Source organism: Cryptomeria japonica, chromosome 1 (assembly GCF_030272615.1).
Source record: "Cryptomeria japonica chromosome 1, Sugi_1.0, whole genome shotgun sequence".
In the NCBI taxonomy this organism is placed as follows: Eukaryota; Viridiplantae; Streptophyta; class Pinopsida; order Cupressales; family Cupressaceae; genus Cryptomeria; species Cryptomeria japonica.
In genome coordinates, this window is record NC_081405.1 from 684,670,801 (window position 1) to 684,694,769 (window position 23,969).

Sequence of the window (23,969 nt, forward strand, 5' to 3'; positions counted from 1 at the left end):
GGGGGAAAAGACACTCACGAAGGATTTCTCCTGCATCCTACAAGTGGCAATCGAAACACACGTAAGGAGGGAACCCACAGCCGAAGATGTCCCAGTAGATGCTGTGTGGAGTTTGATCAGAGTAAGCCCCGCTGTGAATCGGTTGATGAGCGAACTGCCTAACCTTTTGGCACAAGGATTTTTGGCTCTCTAGAACCAAAGGGAAGACATCTACTGAGAGAACCGACGGCAGCAAATTCTACAGGAATTTAGGGAGCGCCAGGAAGATGAGCGCAATACATGAACTCTGACGGTCAGAGAGAATAAATAAGAACACCCCCATTGTAATAAGTATGTCAGTGACATACATTATGTAAGAGGGATGAAGTAATAAGAGTTTTTTTTGTTTTGTGTACATGGTGTGTGCTTGCTGTGTACGGAAGTGATTTATGCCCCATATACTAAATAAGGACAAAAATAAAAAGATACAAAGTGACGAATGGGAAGTGGCACAAAGAGCATTGAATCTCACACAACAGATAGAACGAAGGCGTAGGCTAAGGCAGCTTGCCGACGGACGACCAGCCGAGGGGTTACTTGAAGCGAACCCAGGAGGTGTCACGGAGGTTGCGGAGGAAGAGATAGACGGAGAGAATTACACTCTCTACACTGTTGTAGGGTTGCCCGAAGGAAACCTAGAAGAAGTCACGGAGGGTGCTAAAGGAGAACTCTACAGTTCACCAGAATACCACCATAGGATAAGAAGTCACGAAGAGTTGGTGGAACAAACAAGGCAAAATCTAAACCTAATCGACGCTACCAGAGACCTAATAAAGAACTTGTCCATTTCGGACAACAAGCAAAGGAGACAACCAACTGGAGGGAGACGACCGAAGGCGACGGTACGGCCGAAGGTGCCGGGGGAACACAAGGGTACCGTGCGGGAGGCAATTTGTTTGGTTCAGGGTCAGCAACCTTCTCCAGAGGACCCACGAGTGGAGGCTCAGGTGCGGGAGGTGGAGGCAGAGGATCACCAGGTACAAGCACACAAGGCATCAGAGAAGCAAGACCCAGCGGTGGGATGGCAGGTAAACAGAAATTGCCAAAGTTCACAGGGGACGGCAAGGAAGACCCCGTACGGCACTGTCGTACATGTGAAACTATTTGGTCCGCCAACGGAGTGACGGACCAGGATGACTGGGTACAGCAGTTCCCAGCCACGTTACACGGAGTTGCCATAGATTGGTACTCCGATGTTGACAAGCAAAAAGTGGCCACATGGGCCAATCTACAGAAGGAATTCAAGGAGGAGTTTCGGTTGCTCCGTGATGACAATGAAATCTTAGCCGAGATATACAGTACCAAACAAGGTACCAAGGAGACAGTACGGGCATACAGTCGGAGGCTGAAAGAATTGCTAGGTAAAATGGAAAGCCAACCCACGGATGGGTTGAAGAAACGATGGTTCGTTGAAGGGTTGAAATCCTCCCTACGGAAGAAGATGAAAATTGTACCCCCGACGTCATGTGACGACACCTATAATAGGGCGATGGACCTCGAGAGCAAACACAAAACGTCAAAGAAGAAGAAAAGTAATAAATCCTCATTCCACGATGACGAAGACTCTGACGAGGAAAGCAGCAACGGTGGCGAATCGAGTAAAAATGTGCATGCGCTCCAAAAGGATATGGAACGAATGCTGAAGGAATTCAAAGCCATGAAGGGGAGTACGAGTAAGACTGAAGAAAACGATGAGTGGTGTACGGACTGTAGGAGTGACGGACACACCAAGGGGTCCTGCCCCAAGAAGGCTTTCTGCGACATTTGTCAGATTGTTGGACATTTGACAAAGGAATGTACCTAAAATATGAAAACCACGAGCCACCAAGTTCTCTTCACGCAAGAGCAGCCGGCCGCCGGAACTTCGCAAACTGCCAACAATAATGCATCATCTGGCAGATACCGAAACAACCGGCAAAGGGGGAAGACCAATAATAACAATAATAATAGGAGCCGGATCCAATATGATGCGAAGGGACAACTAGTGATCCAGTGCCAAGCCTACAATCAATGGGGCCACTTTGCCAGGGAATGCACCTCAGAAGAAACTCCACAAAACCTATGCAAATGGTGTGGGCCTGGAGACCACGATGATGGAACTTGCCCAAAGTCTGGAGTGAACCTGCTCAACATTGACAGGACGGAGAAACGGGTATTGGCAATCACACGGTCACAGGCAAAGAAGGCCACATACCTAGACCCTCGCACGAAGAAGCAACGGGCGCTGGAGGCGAAGGCTGAAGTGGCGAAGGAAATGTTGGCACAAGGGAACACTCAGGAAGCGGCAAGTACTTCCCGCTCTAAGGCTCAGGAAAATATCCTGAATAAAATGCTACAGATTGAAGTACCTGTGAAGATGAAGGACCTCCTAGAAACGATGTCGCAATTACGTACGGCACTCCTATGTACGGTGCAAGTAACTCCACGAAGTCGGGTGACTCGGAATACGGATGTTCCTGGCGGAACACCAACAAACCCATTGGTCCCGACACTATATAGTGGTCGGCACCCGGCGGTGGTAGAAATGGGAATACTTGACACCATTGTCGACGGAGGGTCGGGAGTGAATGTGCTTCCGGAAGAAACCTGGAAGAAGCTTGGCAAGCCGACACTGTGGCCGTCAACCTTCAACTTACTGGGAGCGGATCAACATGGTATCAAACCTCTTGGAACGCTCATGGCGCAACAAGTGACCATTGGGACATAACCATTTGTCCTCGACTTCGTGCTGATTGCCCTCACGAAGAAAGGATACGATGCCATTCTTGGCAGAGGGTGGTTGGTGGCGGCAAGAGCAAATCACAACTGGAAGCGTAACACATTGTCCATGGAGAAAGTCGAGCGAAAATTTATTATCAACCTGAAAACACAACTCGTGAGTGAAGAAATCGCGTTAGAATCGGAATCGGACGGCGAGGGCGGAGTTGATGAAGGAAAGTACAGAAGCGAACTGGATGAGGAAGGCATCCTGGGATTCCAAGGATGTTCGGAAGATGAGACCGATTCCCTTAATGGGCTCTTCCACTGGCAAATGGAAGACTACGAGCTGTTGTATGGGTGCAACATGTTGTAGGTTGACGAGGAGCCGGACGAAAATCAATTTCCGCCAGTGTACGGGAAATACACAAAAGGGGATGCTCCTGTCAACGAAGCACCAACACATAGGTTTGACATGACGAAACCAATTCAGTACGAAGAGTCCGTAAAACCTACAAACCTCGGCATGGAAGCAAAGTCAAGGAACATCCTGATTGGCGACGACTGGAATGCAGTCCTGAAAGCCGTCGTGTTTAAAAAATTCATGGAATACAAGGATGTATTCGCCTGGGCGTACAAGGACCTCAAAGGAGTGTCGCCAGAACTGTGCGTACACCAAATTTCACTCATACCTGGGGTCGTACCTGTACGAAAGAGGCTGTACAAAATGAATAAAAACTATGCTGTGAGAGTGAATGATGAAATCGAATGTATGCTCGAAGCCGGGATTATTTTTAAAGTGTAGACCAGCGAGTGGGTGTCGCCCATAGTGATATCCCTTAAAAAGGAGGCAAACCAGATCCGAATCTGCGTGGATTTCAGATGCCTTAACGTGGTCACCATAAAGGACCCGTTTCCAATACCATTTACGGATAGCATCTTGGAGGAAGTGGCCGGTCATGAAATTTATTCATTTATAGATGGATTTTCTGGGTATAACCAGATATCCATTGTCGAAGAGGACAAATTAAAAATGACCTTCGTAGAGGAAGATGGCGTGTACGCATATAACCAAATGCCATTCGGGTTATGCAACGCGCCAGCGACATTCCAGCGGATAATCCTTCACATATTTGACAAGATGTCAGTAGGGAACTTCAGGGCATTTCTTGACAACTGGTCCATCTACAATAACCACAATGCACATTTGGCTGCACTTGGCGAATGCATGAAGAGATGCAAGCGAGCCCGCCTAGCACTCAATCCCAAAAAATGAAGATTCATGGTGCCTCAAGGGAAGCTGTTAGGACACAGTGTGTAAGGCTGGACTCAAGACTGACCCAGACAAGATTCGGGTGATAGTGGAAATGAAGGCACCGGAAATGTCACGGGAGTCAAATCCTTCCTAGGACACATAGGGTATTACAGGCAGTTTATCAAAAAATTTGCTCAAGTATCCTGTCCTCTGGACAAGCTGACGAGGAGAGGTGAACGATACGCATGGGGGACGGCTTAGGAAGAAGCCTTCCAAGAACTAAAGTCACGATTGGTAGGTGCGCCAATCCTGACATATCCGAATTGGGACAAAGAGTTCCACGTACACGTTGACGCATCAAATTTTGCCATAGGGGCCACACTGGCGCAGGTTGGCGATCACAAGCTAGATCACCCAGTGTACTTCGCGAGCAGACTTCTGTCATAGGCGGAAAAAAACTATAGTACGACAGAGAGGGAAGCCCTGGGGATGGTTTACTCCGTCTAGAAGTTTAGACATTACTTACTAGCCACACCGTTCACATTCTGTGTGGACCACCAAGCGTTAATGTACCTGGTGAATAACCCAATCATTCAGGGGCGAATCAGGTGATGGCTGCTGCTGCTACAGGAGTTTACATTCAACATTATTGTACGACTTACGAAAAGCCATGTGATAGCCGACCAACTATCTAGAATCAAGTCAGGGGAACCGGCAAAAGGAGTAAATGAAGACTTCCCAAACGCCCACTTATTCCGCATTATCGTTCTTCCTGCCTGGTACACAAGCATCGGGGAATATCTATCGACATCACAATTCCCTAGAGAGATGCCACCAGGGGAGTAAAGGAAGCTCGTACTAAGGAGTAAGACGTTTCAACTCATTAATGGCCTTTTGTATAAAATGGGACCTAACCAGGTCCTACGATGATGTGTCCTGGAGGAAGAAATTCGAGGTGTTTTACGGGAAGCACATGAAGGCCCAACAGGAGGGCACATGGGGCCCGACACCACGGCCAGGAAGGTTCTCTTGGCAGGGCTACGATGGCCGACACTACACAATGACGCCCGGGAGTGGGTGACGAGTTGTGACACATGCCAACGAGCGGGGAGGCCACTGAAGAGGGATTTTATGCCCCTCGACCCATCCAATGCCCAGGAACTGTTTGAAGGATGGGGGCTGGATTTCATCGGACCTTTGAAGGCAAGTCGAGCCTGACGGTGCAGATACATCGTGGTGGCCACAGAATACTTGACCAAGTGGATCGAAGCATGGGCTCTGCCAGACAATTCGGCCATCAGTACGGCAAGGTTTATCTACGAGCAAATCATTACACGGTACAGGATTCCAATCCAATTGACGAGTGACCGGGGAGGACATTTTGTCAATCATATAATCCGATTGCTCACAACGGAGTTCAAGATATTCCACTCCTTATCAAGCCCCTACTATCCTCGGGCGAACGAGCAAGCTGAGGCAACAAACAAAATAATGGTCTCTGTGATTTACAAGTCTTGCAGAGTGGAGAAGGAAGATTGGGAGGAACGCTTACCGTCGATACTATGGACGTATCGAACGACGTATAAGGTCACCACAGGACAGACCCCCTTCCAATTAATGTTCGGGCAGGAAGTGGTGCTGCCAGTGGAATTCATGGTGCCGAGTCTTCGGATTGCCATTGACAACAAACTAGGCGACATGGAGAGTCTCCGAGAGCGGTTGTATGCCTTGAGCAAGCTGGACGAAAAAAGAATGATGGCACAATGGGCCACAGAGGCAGCCCAGCAAAGACGGAAGGTCTAGCACAACAAGCATCTTAGGCGAATGAAGTTTACTCTGGGGCAATTAGTGTCGAAATTCAATGGGAGGAACGAAATTAAACCCGAAAAATTTAAAGTACGATGGCTAGGCCCCTCCAAGGTATGCGAGGTCAATGCCAACGAGGCGATTAAGTTGTGGACGCTCTACGGGAAGGAGATGCCAGATGCCGTCAATGGGTCGAAATTAAAACAATACCACGAACAGAGACAGGCGACCGATCTCGAATCCTCCTCCTAAAGTAATAGTCAATAATTAAAAAAAAAAATCCGTACAGTCGTACGAGTCCGTACAACAGGTGACCGTACAGCCCGGAAAAAAAAAAAAGGAAAAGTGCGTCGTACAGTGGGGCCGCGTATCCACCGTGCGGTGGGGCCGCACGTCCACCGTGGTGGCACCATGTACCCACCGTGCGGTGGAGCTACGTGCCCACTGTGCAGTGAGGCATATACCCCACGGTGCCCAAATGGACAAGTAAACAAAAACAAAAACAAAATCGCAAACAATAAGGAAGAAAGGAATCAGGAAAAGAGAGTCGTACACCGCACGCCACAGCTGTACACCGCACGCCACAGCCGTACACCGTACGTTGACATTTGGAAGGAAGGGCGCAGCACGTGCAAGAAGGTTAAAAACTCTATAAAAGTAGATTAAGGGAATTAATCGAGAATCAATGGGCACAAACAAGAGTAAGGCGGATTGGAGAAAACGGTTACAGCCGTTAGAAGACAAGTGATAGGGAGGGCGATGAACTTCAGAATCAAGTGCAGACACAGGCAGGCGAGTTTTGCCATCTGGTGTGCGTATTGCAGGCAGCCTTGGGATGAGCAGCACTCAGAAAAATAGGAAGCACCGTCCAAAAACCCAGTCGACTAAGGACAAAGAAGAGGTAACAGCGGACAATATTGTGTTTGAAGGTCTTAATGGAATAGATTGCGGGAACTGGTGGGCAAAGACACCTCACGACGACCCAATAAAGAAAAATCTTCGCCAGGCACAAGTACATTAGGCTGTCCAAATGCCAGTTTTTTGCATAAAAGATTTTGAGGTGGTTTTGCATGCCATGATTGGCAGCTATGATAGACATCGCCACCAGTCTGTATTTGACTATCAAGAGCAGCGGATAACTGTTTCTTTCACGGCAAGCAAGTTCAACAGGGTGTTTGGCATACCTGGATTGAAAGGGAAAAAAATTGATACTTCACAAAAAATCACTCCAGAAAACCATGCCACCTTGCTACAGTTGATGTTGCGGGATAACCTCACACAGGCCGAAAAAGATAGCCTCAAAAGTGTCGGTGTCAAGAAAACATTTTTGGCTAAGGGAGTATGGCGATGCCTGTTGTTCGTAGTAAAGAGTCGCCTTACAAGTGCCAGTCGCATGTCTGACGTAGCTATCGCACAAATAGTGTTGATGAATGGGCTGCACAATGGGGTGGTGTATGATTGAGCATCACTGCTGGCGGATAGGATGGACGAGTTCATGACTCTACAATACAAGAAATTTTACATGCCACATCATGCCATTGGGTTATTTCTCGATGTAGTCCCCACGCAGATCACCCCAAGCTCACAGCCATTGGAGCCACAAGGTCGTGTTGCACCGGTCCAGCCGCCTATATTCTACTGGTCGCACTTGGATGTCTTGGCACATGGCGCGGAGGCACATCTGGGCACTAAAAGGAAGAAGACCGCCATGTCAGAAACGGAGTCCAACATAGAAGAGTCTGACACAGAGAAGGATGTTGATAGCGGCAGGGAGGAATCCGCAAACACCTCCCAAGTGAGCGGAGGGAGTTTTCGGTTGGCAGGAAGAGGGGGTGACCAGTTGCCTGAAAAGGAGGTAGTTGAATCGGCAAGCACAGAAGGGCCCGTTCTAGCATCGCACCAGGCTTGGGTCCACTTTACACCAGCAAGCTTACCGGAGACTTGTCAGTTGGCGGCGCCACGGTCATTCGGGACAGTCAGCGTAGTCACCACAATGCCAGTACCTAGCTTTGGGCAGCCTCGGGTGATGATAGCTATGACACCACTAAGGGTCGAGACCACAGCAGGAATCGACTCTGGGGTGGCCTCAGTTCAGCAGGATGGGCCGGGTATCTTGGTGAGTGCAGGGGCTTCCATGGAGCAGGATGTACCAGGTGTGCTAGGTTATATGCAAGAGGTAATGATGGAAGCAGGCGCTCTCCAGGATGACCTTAGTGCCTAGTTGAGTCGTTACTAGCTCACACCCATGGCACCTATAGGGGAGGCCACTCTATCTCCAGGCAGGGAGGTGCATTCCCTGGATATCATCGATCTCGAGGAGGTAAGTTCTCCCAGTAGTAGGGCGCTTCAGAGGGCTGCTTCACCCCAGCAGAGGTAGTAACCAGTCCTTACAAAGAGGAGGGGGTGCATGTGGGAGTACAGCAGGGTGCGGGAGAATTTGAGCAGTTCATTGCCAAGATGATTCTAGGAGCACAGCAGCTTGTGTCATCTGCGAGACTCTAGGAGGATGCCGCCATGGTCGAGTGGATGGAGAGGTTGTTGACCTTTGCCCGCATCGGATGCAAAGAAGAGTTTGGGAGGTGTTTTGAGTCTGTCGGGTGGCCTGAGACGGAAAACCTGGGGATGTTGGAGGCTTGGTGCCTCACTGAGGAGGTTGGCAAGACCCAGATACAGTCCTTGTTGAGAGAGGTGGAGCAGGCCTTCCGCGAAGGCTATCTTGAGTTCCGGAGGACACAGCACATGGCATCCACAGCTAAGGCCTTGCGCGTAGCAGCAGTGACAGCTCGGGAGGAGCTGACTGCCAAGTTTCGGGAGGTTGAGGCTACCATGGCACAGACTCGGACAGCGATGGACATTCTAGTAGCAGATAAGTCTACCTTGGTTATGCAGCTGGAAGAGGAAAGGGCATGCAGAGCGCAGTTGGAGACTCGATTGGTCAGTGCACTGGAGAGCATGGACAAGAAGGATAAGGAGGTGTTGGAGGCAGCCTATATGGTAAAGACTGCAATGGAGAGGCAGATGGTGGCAAAACGGGATCTGAAGAGGAGGACGGAGCAAGTGTACGCGCTGCGTGGGCGATTGGCGTCCACCACTACACCACCGCTGGCGCCTTCTTCATCAAGGACGCCCTCTGCACCCCCTTAGTTTTTTATTTTGGGTTCTGTAGTAAGCAATGTATTCCCCATTTTGTTGTAAGTCGTCTGGAGACGACCTTCCCCAGTGATTTTTTGTTTTGGGTTTCAGTTTTGCTTGTACATCATTCCCATTTTGGTTGTCTGTCATCCGGAGACGACATTTCTTTTTGGGGGGGATGATGTTGTCGGTAATTAAGCATTACGGTAAATTGTGTTAGCATCGGCAATTAACCCGTCGGTTGTCGGTAGTTGGCACCGAGTAACTGACCAGACTCCTTTATATTGTATCTGTTTCCAGTCTTTGGACATGCTATTGTAGTCGAACATATTGCTATCATTGTATGTACTGGCTTATTATGAATCAATAGAACACTTGTGAGTTCCATATATTTTGTGTACTTCTATCATTTATGCAATGTCTTAACCTAACACCCTACGAGGAAAACAAACATCAATATCGTGCTTTGATCAAGTATATGATGAACAAGTGTTCTTTACCTCAACCGTTTCAAATACAAAGGTGATCAAAGATCTTCAATTCAAAAACTACTCATTTTATCTGATTCTTTCTACCATTGTTAACATAAACTAAACCATATTTATTTCTTTTGCGTGTATAGACACGCCGATGTATTTGTAGCTGATATACATTCAAACACACATGTTCTCTTGAATACAAAGTATAGATTTCATTCCAAAATCTGAGCACAATAAAAATACTTGTGAATGCATTCATATGTAGTCTGAAATATGTTATAATTGATCTGAAAACATATGTATATTGACATCAATGACAAACTGTTACCAACACATTGTTCCCCTCTATCATGCTATCCTTCTCTACTCTCATGATTGAGGATCCCTTCTGGTTCACATCAATAATTGACCAATATAGGACTCATGGAAAAGACTGCAATAGGGTGGCCTTAACTCAACCCTATGCCAAAGAGCGGAAACTCTGTCCCCCTTGGCCTCATATGGTCCTTAACCGTTCTCATGAGGTGGCATACCTAGTAAGGCCTCACCGTTCCCCCTCTTTGCACTTCCTTCCTTTCCCAAATACAATCAACTATTGCAAACAAAAATTCACATTATTAAGGGCATAGATATTTGTGTTACATTCAAGCATTCAGTTCTACATACAATCTGTATAAAGCATTTAGCTCTGCATACAATCCATATAAAGCATTCAGTTCTACATACAATCACAATAACTTAAGATGCTATTATGTGAATTGGCCTACTGCATATATAATTCCTTCTGCTAATGGTTTGATACCTTTCTTCCTTGCTTTCTCTCAAATATTCATCTTAGCTCTGCTTCAGGTCTGCTTTGAATATTCAATGTATTGCCTGCCTAATGTCCTCCAGATGATGTCTTATTTATATCAACCAAAACACCCCTTCATAAACAATCACATCTCTTCAAGCAGGTCTGCCCAAAGAGCATTTAAACTTTATTTAATTTTATTGTTTGTATGCCCAAGGAGGGCACTCAATCCTACGGAATCAAGAAAGATAATTATTTTAATTAACTTGTGGCTTGGTCTTATCAAGTCGGACCTCAATTAATTGCTCTTCATTTGAGTCACCCATCAAAATTTCAAAACATTAAACCCTAGGTTGGCCCTATTTGAGAATTCGCCACTCAATAATTATTGAACATTTGTCCCAGTCGGCCCTTTATGTTTTTATTGCATTAGTTTTCTATTAATAGGGATTCGGTCTAGTTTAGGGACATGACATGAAATCTTTTTTCTACATGACATGAGTGATGGAAAGTTTTGCCTTGGCTCAAGTACATAAAAGTTTTGCTTGGCTTAAGAGTAATAATTCTGCCTTGGCACTAGTAGTGAGCTCCACCAAGCAATGCAAATAAGGTGGTGACATGACTTAAAGTCTCTAGCTCATCAAGTACACATTCACAATGTCTTAGCCACTACATATTCTATCTTAAATTTTAAGGTGGTGTTCCACCCAAAATATTATTAAAAGTGGCCAAATGAAGTGACACCTTTGTTGGTGCACTTTGAGAGTAGATTTGCCAAATGAAAGCTCCACCCATGTTATTAGAGATTACCAAAGCGATTAAGGCATATGTTGTTGGAATAATGGAGAAACCACAAGTACACCAATCTATCAACAAAGCCAAAAAAACTTCTACCCAAGAAAATTGCAATAAAGAATTATTATATCATCATTGGACAAAATAAATTACATTATGATACAATACAATGAAATGGCCTTCCTCTAAGGGCAACAATAAAACCCCAAGATGTAATAAGAACACCTTATGTGCCTAAATCCTATGGAATGAGACAAATAGATAAAAAGACATAAGTAAGCCTAAGTAACAAGGTGTGAATAGGTCCTAAAGTCAAACCAATTATATAAAGTACCTTTTTCACATCAACACCCCCCCTTTAAGTGCAACTGCAAAATGCATGAAAAGCAAAGATGGATCTCAACAATGGCCTTAATAAGTTACCCATGTACAAAATATCTCCCACATACAAAGAAAAATTGAGAATACTATGGGATAAAACTCCTCCCCAAAAGAGAGAAACAAACATGAAAATGTAAAGGAGAACTCAAGAAGACCCCTCAAAGACAAATTGCTTCACCCCAAGCATCGACCGCAACTAAAAATAATGAGGCAATGCCAAAGACTTAATGAAAATGTCTACAACATGCTCCTCTATAGGCAAATACTCCAAGCTAAGAAAACCATCCTAGATGAGCTACCACAACAAAGTGCATGTGGATCTCGATATGCTTAGTCCATTAATACTCCACTGGGTTGCAAGAAATGTGTATGGCACTCTAATTGTCCTACGAAACAATGGCAGGATATTAGGAGGCAATGCAAACTAAGTCAACAACTGTCAAAGCCAAAGAACCTCTAGGCTAGCAAAAACTACTACTCGATACTTAGCCTCTATAGATGACAATGCAATAGCAGATTGCTTCTATAAAGACTATGTACATGGGCTAGAACCAAGGCAAAAAGAAAAAACCAAAAATAGACCAAGTGAAGTCAACAATTTGAGAGTCTCCTAATATATAGTGAATACCAAAATATGAGGTGCCCTAAATATATCTCAAAATGTGTTTGGCAACCTTTGTAATGTCCCCTTTTTTGAGTTCTCTTCCTTTGCAATTGGTGCCAGAGTTTCGAGACTCGACCGAACTCGCCTAGACTCAATGAGTCCTAGGGGCTTGGACTCAAACTCAACCAAGTTTAGGCGAGACTCACCAAGTCTCGCGAAGCTGCCGAACTCGCCGAGTTCCAGCAAGTTCTATCTCCTGGACCCGGCTAGACTCAAAAAAAATCTTTTTAAATCTCAAAATTTAAATGTTTTTTTGGTTTTTGACATGCCCCCAGAATGTACATGAAATATAACATTTAACACCCCATCTTTGTCTTCAAGTCAGTCTCATTCTCTTCATCAAAATATATACATGAAATATAACTTAAAGTATAATTCACTTTTCCATTTCTCTTTTTCCTTTCATATATATGAAATACAACTAGATATCGTCTGAACCTGGTGTTTGAACCTGATTGTTACTTTCTGAATTGATTATGATCTGAGCAATTAAAACTGAGTTGCACATGTATTTTGAGGTTACCGGGAAAGATTTCCATACTTGTTTTGAACAGTAAGAAGTCATGAAGCCATATTTTGTTGGAAACTTGGCTAGGTGATGATGTTATGGGTGAATAAGAAGTTTCAGTTTATGGGTGATTGTATACCTAGCATATTGACTGGTTTAGATCTACCTTGCTAGTTGCTGGATTGCACCAGGCAAGGAGTGTGAAATAACAGGGCAGATCGTGGGATGCGTATGCACAAAAAAATTATGTGTATGATGGCATGATGCTGGTTGATGGGTGCCTAGTCCTTTGGAGCGATAGAGATTCCCTGCTGGTTTCTATAAACAAATCAGATTTGGACATTTGTAAAATGCCTTTGGCTGAGAGTGAGCTGTTAATGTCAAATATAACCTTGGCTAGGTGTGAATATCACTAGCTGTTGGGCGCTAAAAGTATAGTCGTAGGGCGATGAAGTTTTCAGACTTCGTAAGCATCTATTTTCCACATCCTTGGAAGATTTAACTTCATTGTGCTGGGCATCATTCTATAGACTCATTGCTGGAGTTGAAGTCTATATTTTTTGGACGTATGGGATCACAATCCTAGGAAACATCAAACTGATCTTCGCTGGGAAATAACTTATGTTATTTAAGGCCTTTAAGCGATCTTTGCTGGTTTTTGCTGTATGACATCTGAAAGTGGAAGAAGAAGACTAGTGGGGCTTGTGGTAGAAAGAGTCAATCTTTTGGAAGTCATTGGACAGTCCCTGTTGCTGTTAGCCTATATTTTCAAAGTGTGGCATGAGAACTTGGCATTGCTAGAGGCATGGAGAATTCAACCTTTTTACTACTGTTGTCAAGGTGTTGAGGTTAGGTTTTAGTTTGTATTCAGCCCTATATTCTATCATATGACAACAGTATTGTAATCTGAATATCATGTTCATTCAATGCTATTATCTCCCATTTCAAAAAAGAATGTCAAGGTTATTTTGAATGCTATGTGGATACTTACATGAAAACAATAAACTACAGCAGAAAACCTCTTATTGTCCTAAGCATGCAAAATGTTTAACATAATGCCTGAACAGTAAATCATTGGAAAGTGGAAAGGAAAAAGTGCAAAAAAATTTGGTTAGTAAACCAGGGGAGTTCTTACAGTAGTATCAGAGCTGGTGGTCCTACCAGCCTGTTGGAAACTAGCAGTTGTTGGAATTTTTGATATTGCATGTCAGTATGGAAAACAATCACTTGGAAAAAAAAATTCCGGCTAGAGCAAATCAGACCGTCTGTCCTTTCTCAAAACATTTGAATGATAAATTCAAGTGTGTTAAGCCCAAAAATTTACTGAAGGAAAAGTGCGAAATTGGCTTTTTGTAGGTGGAAAAGATTTGGAGTTTGTACATTTTCCCAGTGATGTTCTTTTTAAGTTAAAAGAAATGGAAATGTGTTTATCAAAAGTGAACCAATCAGATTAGGACATTTGAATTGGGCTTTGAAGCCATCAGTGTTCGTTTTGGTCAGCACAAGCTTATGGAGCATCCTCATGAAGACGTGAGACTTGCAATGACTACTTGTCTCAGTGAAAATATAAGAATTATAGGTCCTAAAGGACCATACAGTGATGACATAATGAGGAGGATGAGACTTTTCACGGATTAGATGATATCAAAAGCCCTTTTTTGGTAAAAGCGTTAATATGTTAAAAGAGATAGCAAAAGTCAGATCTTGTTTCCTTTTGATTTGATTTGAACTGTGATGATCTCATTCTTCAAATGTTTCAGTATTTCATAGCTTCTATCAATGAGGATCATCAAGAAATTATATCTACTTGCATGCAAACCTTTATGGCCTTTATCATTAATGAAAGTGCTGCTATGAATTTCCTTTTGACCAAAGTAAAAGGATGACATTGAGGTAGCTGATTTTGAGAGGTTTGATCTTGAAGATCAATCAGAAAAGTTTATTGCGAGGCACTGATTTTGAGTCACGTAGTTTGAAGAATCAGCAGAAAGTCGCCAAGGATATGATTGTTGCAGGCTTAACACATTTCAATAACATAGTACCTATTGACTTAGCTTATCCTATGGCACCATCGATAGCAGCAACTCACTCAGTTTGAAAGAAAGTTGTCAAGGCAGCTAAGTACACTAAATCCATTCAATAAATCCAACAGGAAATAATGCTAAATACAAGCAGTACAATCAGCCTCAAGTGCTATGCCAATTCAAGTTTGGTGACAAATATGGATTCATACCTTGCTGCAAGTTTTGCCCTTGTAGGTATGGCCCATCACTAATATAAGGATGGAGATAGAACCTTTGAGATTTAGGTTGCCGGTTCGGGTTCAGGTTCGAAGAACCCGGTACGCCAGTACGGCAAAATTTTGAAAAGGGGTTTGGGTTCGTTAGTACAAAAACATGTAAATTTTATATATATATATATATATTTGTGAAGCCTATAAGCATGAATTAAAATATGCATGTCACATAGCATCATATAAACAACAAAACAAACATAAACTTGTAATCATAGCATCATGATCATACCATAATTGATAATAGCATCATATACATCAAGTTTAATATCAAAATGACAAAATATTCAAGTATCATTGTTTCAACTTTCAACAATATAAACTTAAAGTTTAATCATCAAATGGATCATCTAATTCTTCATCCTCCTCCTCCTCCTCCTCCTCCTTGACATTACATGAGCCAATGCCACTTGCACTTGCACTATAAGTTGGCTCAATTTTCGAGTCATCAAGTGTCAATGCAAGAAGCTGAGAAGCAAGAGCATCCAAATCAATATGCTCTAGCTCTATATCCCACATCTTTGTTTCCCCTTGTGTGTAGTCATGTTGTTTGTGTGAAAGAAGACGTAGGTTGGAATAAACATATACTAAATTCTCCGCTCTTTTTGATAGCAGCCTATTGCGCTTTACTGAGTGGATGAAAGAGTATGTGCTCCAATTTCTTTCTGAAGCAGATGAACTAGCAACCTATGAAGACAAAGTAAACAATTAAAGTTATACATTAATAAAAATAAAATTACTAGCAACCTATGAAGACAAAGTAAACTATAAATAAACTAAAACTTGTAAATTTAAAATTTTCATTAATTAAACTTAATTGTGATAAAACTTTTATAGCGAGGGGTTGTAGGTGTTGGAAGCATGTGCCATGGAAGTACCACCAGCTATGAGCATCTTTCTTGTATCTATGACGAAGTGCATCAACACTTAGACCATTCCCATTTGCGAATTCTATGAACTCATTTGTAACAACATCTGGCAAATCATCATCGAGATATAGTCTAAGAAATGTTGCCTTGTATCCATCAGATACTTCTAGATCTCTCCATGGTGGAATCCTTCCTGGTTTATCAAGAAACTGATTGCTATAGTACTTAGGTGTCAAGGCATAGGCAAGAAGGTGCAAAGGAGTGGTCATCTTATTCCACCTCTCTACAATAATTACTTCCAGTTCTTTGAAGAATTTCTCCTGAGGATCATTCTCTTTTTCATTTATAGTGACCTTTATTTTTTCAAGCATTGAATCAATGCCATCATAAATCTCACCTATGCAAGGCCTATCCATGTCTATATGGCGAATCATGCTCATGATGGGCTCAATGATACTTAGGAGATATGTAACAAGATCCCACCATTTCTCATTCAATATTCTATCCATAATTTTTTCTGCCCTTTCAGTGCTACTTTGCTTCCATACAGTCCAATTGGTGTTGATCACCATATTGCATAGTGCCACTCTAACTTTCACAAGTCGTCTTAAGACAATTGTGTTTGATGCAAAACGGGTCTCAACAACCTATAACACAAATTAATGCCAAATGATTAAAAAATAAAGCCAAACTTTAAAGAAGAATACACAATATAGCTTACACAATGATATTATTAACATTGAAAATTCAAAAAAATCAGAAAATGTAAAATTAAATTACTATTTCACTTACCTTCAATAGCTCCAAATTCGAATAGGTTCTAAAAATCCCTTGAGACATGTGGTGGTTTGTGATGAACATCTGGATGTCCTCAGCCTCTGCATACACATCTCTGATCCATTTTATTTTTTGCCCAATCCTTTGTAGCATAAGATTGAGTGAATGTACCGCACAAAGTGTCCAAAAGATGTGATCATAGCGTTGCTCAACCAACAAACCAGCAGCTCTACAATTTTTTGCATTGTCCGTTATGACTTGGACAACATTGCAGGGTCCCACAGACTCAATGGCAGAGATGAGAATTTCTACAATAAATTGGCCAATCCACAGCTCTCAAAAACATTGCCCCTTTAGGGGACACCGCTATGACATTGATCAAGGGACGGTTTTTAGCATCTTTCCACCCTTCTGAAACAATTGTTACACCTGTCTCAACCCATGAATCCCTTATGGGTTTCAATGCATCTTCAACCCTCTTCAACTCTTTCTCCAATAATGTTCCACGTACCTTCTCATAACCAAGGCCCGTATACCCTCTTGGTGCCCCATTAACACTTTTTATCATTTGCTTCCAATATGGGGAGCGAACAACATCGAATGACAACCCATTTGCATAAATGCACCTTACTATATCTTGATCAGCATTGTCTCTACTCTCATTTTGGAATGCGGTTTCTAAAGGCCCCTTTGTTCTTTTACGTGTCAAGGGTGGTTCACTTTGAGGTTCATTTGTGGCAAAGAAGGGTGGTCTTCTACTACAATACTGGGATTAGAAGGGCCTTACATTCCCCTTGTTTTCTTTGATGCGGTTTGGTTCAATCTACGGGCTTCCCTCTCTTCTGCCGCCTCATGCTCCCTAATATATTTCATCACTGTCTCATCTGGTATAGGTTTACCATTTTTTCTAAGGCATTTTTTGATGCCTCTTCCTTTTATTCCACACAAATGGCCTACCACTCGATAATATGAACTATTACGTTCAATATCACATCCATGGCATTTCCAACGGAATCCCCCACCTCCCGGAAGTTGTTTTATAATGTCCACATATTTCCATAAGGGAGAATTTGGATCATTTCTTTGTTTTGCAATTATTTGTTCATTGCCAATGGAGGAAGATGTAGATGCCATTCTAGTTCCTATGGCAAGAAATAAAATTAACATATTCAAAAACAAAAACTAAATAATGAAAAAAAATTCAAGTTTCATGTTTGACAATTTGTGAAACAAAAATAGTTCGAAAAAAATGTTTAAAAACCTACCTCTTGCAGCCAATGGAAGCTTGAAAATGTATGGAAATGATGCTGCAACACTTGTTGAAGCTTCTAAAATCAGTCTTCAACTCCTCCTCTTTGATCTTGGAAGCCAAATTTTGTTCAACCTGCTCTCATAAAAAATTTGTTTGCAACACAAATGAGGTGAAATGAGTCAATAAAATGTTTTAGAAGTGTTTTTTAGGTTATAATTTTCACTTTTTACAAGGCGGAATTGAAAAAAAAAAAAAATTTGCTTTGTTTTTTGACTTTATGGGCCGCCCAACCGCCCGGGTTCGACTGGGTTCGACTGGGTTCGACCAGGGTCGAACCCACCTTGGATTTTTCAAACCCTGGTCGAACCCAGGTCGAAACGGACCCGGTTGAACCCGGACCCGTACCAGGGCGTCCCAGGGGCGAACCCGGTAACCTAGAGATTTATCAAACAGTTTATCTTGGTCTTCATCTAGACTTCAATGCACAACTCTTGCAGCATTACTTTTCACCTCTATCATACACACTAGAGGTAACGTAAGAAGTCTGAACAGCAGAAATCAACTTGATTGCAATATTCCACTAAAAGTGAATCAAGTCCCTAATGATGTGTCAAATACACAAAGAGTCAGTAAATTCCATTGAACCATATTTTCAAGCCCGGTCAAGTGCCCCGTCGTAGAAATAGTATACTAGAACTCAAGCAGTCAAACTTTCCACATTTAGTCTCTCAACTTGTCATAATGGAGACCAATGCTTTTCAAGAAGGGGTGATTGATACAAGAGGATTTGGAACTTTGATCATCTCACCATTTCCTAGTGGCCCTCCAAATTATGTCAAACATATTTAGCTAAACTGCAGGAACCAAAGTCAAGATATCTATTGTCATACAACTCCAACAATGTTAATCAAGTTTTGTACACCCGCTTTGCAGTCACCGTAGAAAGTAATAAAATAGAGAATATGAATAGCCAAAAGGCAAGCACTTGCTTTTCTATGAACTGCCAAGCCATCCCTTCATGTCCGACACTACTAAATTAATGTGCTATTGGTATTCACTATTCCTTGAATAGTTGGCTAGATATTTTCATTTTGATTTATAAATCTTACCCCACAAATCAATGTACGAACTTTGCAGATTGTAATTTAATGCAGTCTTGCATTTCAGTTCTAGTATGGTATCTCAATGTTCTTTTATCCTCTTTGTTTACGGATATCAATTGTCTTTATTGTTCTCTCTCAATTCATCAATATGCTTCCACTTACAACACATTCGAATCCATTTTGGTGTGTTGTCAACTAGGTCACCTCTACGTGCCGAATAACTTGAATATATAGCACACCATAAATTCACAACTAAGACCTACTGATCATTATATGCCATATATATAGCACACTATAGATTTACAACTAAGACCTATTGATCATTATATGCCATTTAAATACATTGTCTTATTGAATTAAAGCATAAGGATCTATAACTTTTTTAAAGCATGTGCACAACTTTGAATACTGACCAGGCGACAACTTATACCAACGACTGCAGCTTGTGACAGTACAGATTGCATTGTGTCAAGGAGATTATAAAGCACTCGTTGCTTTCCCTGGACCAAAACAAGAACAAATGTATAAGATACAACAGTAAGAAATACAAGATATGCCAAAGTTAAGTGGCAATAGCACAATGACAATGCAAAATAGAAAACTTAAAATTCCAAGATAGGAACCTGAGCAAAGAGATCGAACTCATCAAGCACAAAAATCACAGCCTTGTGAGCTAAAGCACACTCTCTATCAAAAATACAACCTCCACTCATTAAAATGTATAAAACCCAACAAAATTTACATGGTAAATATTAATCTAAAGGTTTTGACTTTGTAAACAACACAAGGAAAACTAGAACAGTATAGTGACCTCACCTCAACATAGCAATCATAAATTGTGAATTCTCATCAAAGGAAGCCTGTTCAAAACTATTTATAACAAATAAGTTCTCAAACAAAATATTGCATCTATAAAAGCTGATATAGATAACCACTAAGATAACATTTGGAAGGCAATAATTGATCTCCATTTTTTTAAGAAATTGACTACTCTAGGGACAAGAAACAGCCTCCAAATGGACCTGAAAGTTAAAGTTACACACCTTTCCTCCACATCAAATTACATTCCATTACAAAAATGCAATTGCAAGTTTTAGAAGCTTCAAAATTACCGTCTTAGAGAATGTCAAATGGTGCTCAAGACATAATTGCTTTGCGATTTCCTACAACATAACATTGAAACTTCTGAATTAGCAATGAAATCAAATCTAGAAACTCTAGATGAATGGGCACAAGACCAAAATACAAAATAGGATCATTATTATGGAGTAAAGCAGTCATGCCATGCAGAGTAAATATTTTGCACAGATGTGGAGGATATTGATTAAATTATCAAAATTTCTTTAGTCATATTTAAAAGAAATATATTTATTCCAACTTAAACCACTTCCATCTCTTAATTCTCTATGTTTTCTCTTCAAACTTATGCAATTCCAAAATTCGAAATAGCATCATTATTTAGAGTTAAAGCGATCATGCCATATATAGTAAATATTTTGCATAAATGTGTGGGATATTGATTGAATTACCAAAATTCTTTAGTCACATTTAAAAGAAATACATATATATTCCAACTTAAACCAATTTCATGCCTTAATTTTGCCCATTTCTCTTCAATATTGTGCAACTAACATACACAATCAAGTGCATGATAAAAAAAATCAAAAATGGTAATTAGATATTTTAGCATGAAATCCAAAATAGTAACATACTAATCTGAACTATTTCTCCATTCCTCAAACCATGAACCCAGAAACCTGCCATAATTCCTACATTGATTACATATTGATCTGAACAATGTGTTGCATCAATCAAGATAAGTTGAACTAACTCTTCTAAAGGTTCACTTTCTAATACCTTCAGTTTACTTAAGTATTAACATCCAGCAGTGACCAAAATTGACAATGGACTATCAAAAACTTACAGCCGAAATCAGGCATAGGGAGTGCAGATGCATATCTTAAAAAGAAGAAACTTAGATTATATTGGGATTTCAAATGCTGAAGAAACATAAATGAGAGAGGAGTAAAGAGTAATCCATCTAGGATTGGAAATCAACACATTCTGCAAGCAACCATAATTATGCAAATTTTGAAGCAAAAATATGGTATGCCTATATAGTAACAAGAACATTACAACTTGTCTTATTTCTAGAAGTAGGCAAGCTATGTATGGAAAGAGGCGATTGTGTATGACAGTGCCAGTCTTCTAAAAGGGGTGGTTGTGAAGTCCAGCCCTGCCAATAGGCAGTTCTACCGAAACATGACAGCACAAATTTAAACAGTTATGAAAAAGTGATTATTTGGTGCAGGAGCACCTAATGAATGCATGCCTCGATGAGGCAACCATTTTCAAAGTCTATGTTGGTTTTTATGTTGTGAGCATGGAATAAGGTCCTTTGGACCATTTGGTAGTTGTTTGAGTCACATTAGTGTATTAGGAAATTATGTCGATGCAAGTTTGTCATATTGTCTTGTTTATGCCAAAAAGTTGTCATTAGGTTGGCATGATACAATAGAGTTGTCTTAGGGGATCCATGTTTGTGTTTAGAGTGTTTTGAGTCTTTTAAGTCTAATAAGGTCTAAATAGACCATTTATAATGTAAGGGGAGTCATTTTGGTCCATAGGTTAAATCTCACAATGTTACAAAGAAAGTTGTTATTTAAAATTGTAAAAGTGGGAAGATCGTAAAATTGTAGAAACCCAGCGGTCATGGGCATTCAAAGGGCAGTTAGAACCGTTGGAAGAGGATGATGAGGGTTTAAAAATATGGTTGTGAACTCAAGGTAGTGGGGTAGTGGGTCGGTGGTCGGATTGAAGGCATTGTGCATAAAGAAGATCAATAAAAATATTAACATTTCCACAAATTTTCTGATTTCTTGCTGTTGCAGAGCTTAGTACAGCCATGTCTGGAGTTTTAACCATCTGAAACCTATGGGAATGTTTAGGAATATGAGTTAGCTTTCAAATGAGACCGGTCCCATTGATTTTGGTGGAGAATCAACTGAGTTATTAAAGGTTTTCCATGACTGGGTCTGCATGGACTGTTACAGTGAATACCATGATCTTATACAATCTCATTTGGACCTGCACTTGTTTGGAGAAGGTAGAACAGTGAATTAGATTTCATTTGAATCCATTTTTATTCATTTTCATGGTGTATTTTGTGAGTTATGGCAGTTTTTTGCAAAGACAGCCAGGAACCCAAGTTAGGGTAAGCAATGGCATGGAAAAAAAATGGTTTTCTTTCATTCTAACCATTGGAACTCCCTGTAGTTTGGTTCATTGGAGGTTTATGAAATATATTGTATCTGATGGTTTCAGACATTGGTGTTAAAGTTTTCTCATTATATCATGATGCCCTAGGACTGTTTCCTATATTGATGACTGTTAATGACAAGGAATAATGAAAGTTTCTATGTGTTTACGTCTTGAATCATGATCCATTAAAAGTGGGATTGATTGGGGATATTGTCAGGGGGTCTTGGAACCTCTTCCTATATTTGGTTTGTTAAAACAATGAAGTTTTGAGTCCTTTTTGCACACTGCACTTTTATATGGCAGATTGAGAATTAACAGTTAACAATGGAGTTTTTGAATTTATTTGTTAATGGCAGTATCTATGATGAGTTGGACTATTTGAAGATGTTGTAAGGATGGTAGGGAGTGTTGTTTGGGAAACATTCCTTGATGAGTCCTTGTTCATTTGAAACGTTGAAATGCCAAAGAGTCTGCCCTGAAAGTGAACTTTGCAATATAAGTACTTGTGTTGAGTTTGAGAAGAGGGTTTGAGCCCATTATTGTGAAATATACCTACTTGGTATTGATATGGTTACATGTTGCTGATTGGAAACCCACCTCTGCTGCATCATTATTCCAATTCCTTAATATACAAAAGGACATCCCTAACACTTGTATAATAAAAGGCATGGCCCAATGGTAAAAGTGTGAGCATAGAGGTAAGTGAATTCAAATGTCTATAAGTGGTACTACTGTGAGAGGTAGCAAATAACTAAATAACATTAAATTCAATATTTAATATTTAAAATTCAAATTAGAAGTTGCTTAAAGTGGGTCAAAATAAGCGATCCAATAATCCATTTGATAATCATAATATGATTTTTCAATTTTATTTGTGCCAGCAAAAATTAAAAAGATTGAAAGTACAAATATGTTGAGAATCATACCTATACAAGTGACATATATCAAAATGACAAAAAAGCCAATGTGAAAAGAAGATATGCATATAGGCTAGAGTTTTGGGTGTAAAAAGCAAATGTTTAGGTTGAGAACCTTTAAATTTTTATTTACGTCAAGGAAAGTTACAAAGTTTGAAAGTACAAACATGTTGTGAATTACACCTATAGTCTACAAGTGACAAACATCAAAATAACAAAATAGGCAATGCCTAGAGTTTTTGAATGTTAAAAGCAAATGTAAGTTGGGATCATTGTGGGCCCTTACAAAGGTTTTGGATTTTTATAATTTTTGTTTCAGGCTTTTTTTTGGTTTTGAAATTGTGATGAGCAGGGGATGTCTTGACAATAGAAGGAAGATCAAGGACAAGAAGCCAAACCAACTAATAGACTTGAAAGGGGGACATCCCAAGAAACATTGCCAAACTATTAGATATTTCACAAGGATATCCCTAAAACAAAACAAGAAATGGGGATAGATAGGAGATATGTCATCCCCATCCCCCAATCATTAGGATGTTCCTAAATAGACACAAAATATCCCTAGGAATATGTTCTCAATGTACTTTGCAATGTTCTCATTTGAACTTTGTTGTTAAAAGTTTATGTTTTCATTTTCACATATAAATCACACTAATTCAGGCACAATCTGCATACTATTCATTTCCATTTAAATATGGTGTGTTAGCTATTTAATTTGTCTTTTTCAAGATAACTCAAACTAGAAAAGTATGTGAGGTAAAATGTCACTTCAAATTATAGGGGAAAGGCTCCCTAAAAAACTAAACTAGGATTTGCTAGTAAAATGGGCTCTGCTCACAGAGTGGTCTCAGTGGGTAAAGTGGATTCCACTGGCATTGTGGGTGATGTGGCTCGCAATGTAATTGCCAATGTGGCTAGCAATGTAACTGGCAGTGTGGCTAGAAGTGT

The 23,969-nt window shown here is 41.0% G+C and overlaps 1 protein-coding gene across 3 annotated transcripts in view; it reads right to left on the reverse strand.

Moving 5' to 3' along the window:
- Window positions 1–23,969, reverse strand: part of LOC131048855 (origin of replication complex subunit 4) — a 252,659-nt gene that overhangs the window by 194,969 nt on the left and 33,721 nt on the right. For all 3 annotated transcript variants that reach the window (XM_057982932.2, XM_057982931.2, XM_057982930.2), the window contains 4 exons: window positions 19,956–20,006; window positions 19,660–19,703; window positions 19,467–19,530; window positions 19,257–19,343 (listed from right to left, as the gene is read on the reverse strand). In XM_057982932.2, the coding sequence (XP_057838915.2) occupies window positions 19,257–19,343; window positions 19,467–19,530; window positions 19,660–19,703; window positions 19,956–20,006 (246 nt within the window). The remainder of the gene's footprint in view (window positions 1–19,256; window positions 19,344–19,466; window positions 19,531–19,659; window positions 19,704–19,955; window positions 20,007–23,969) is intronic.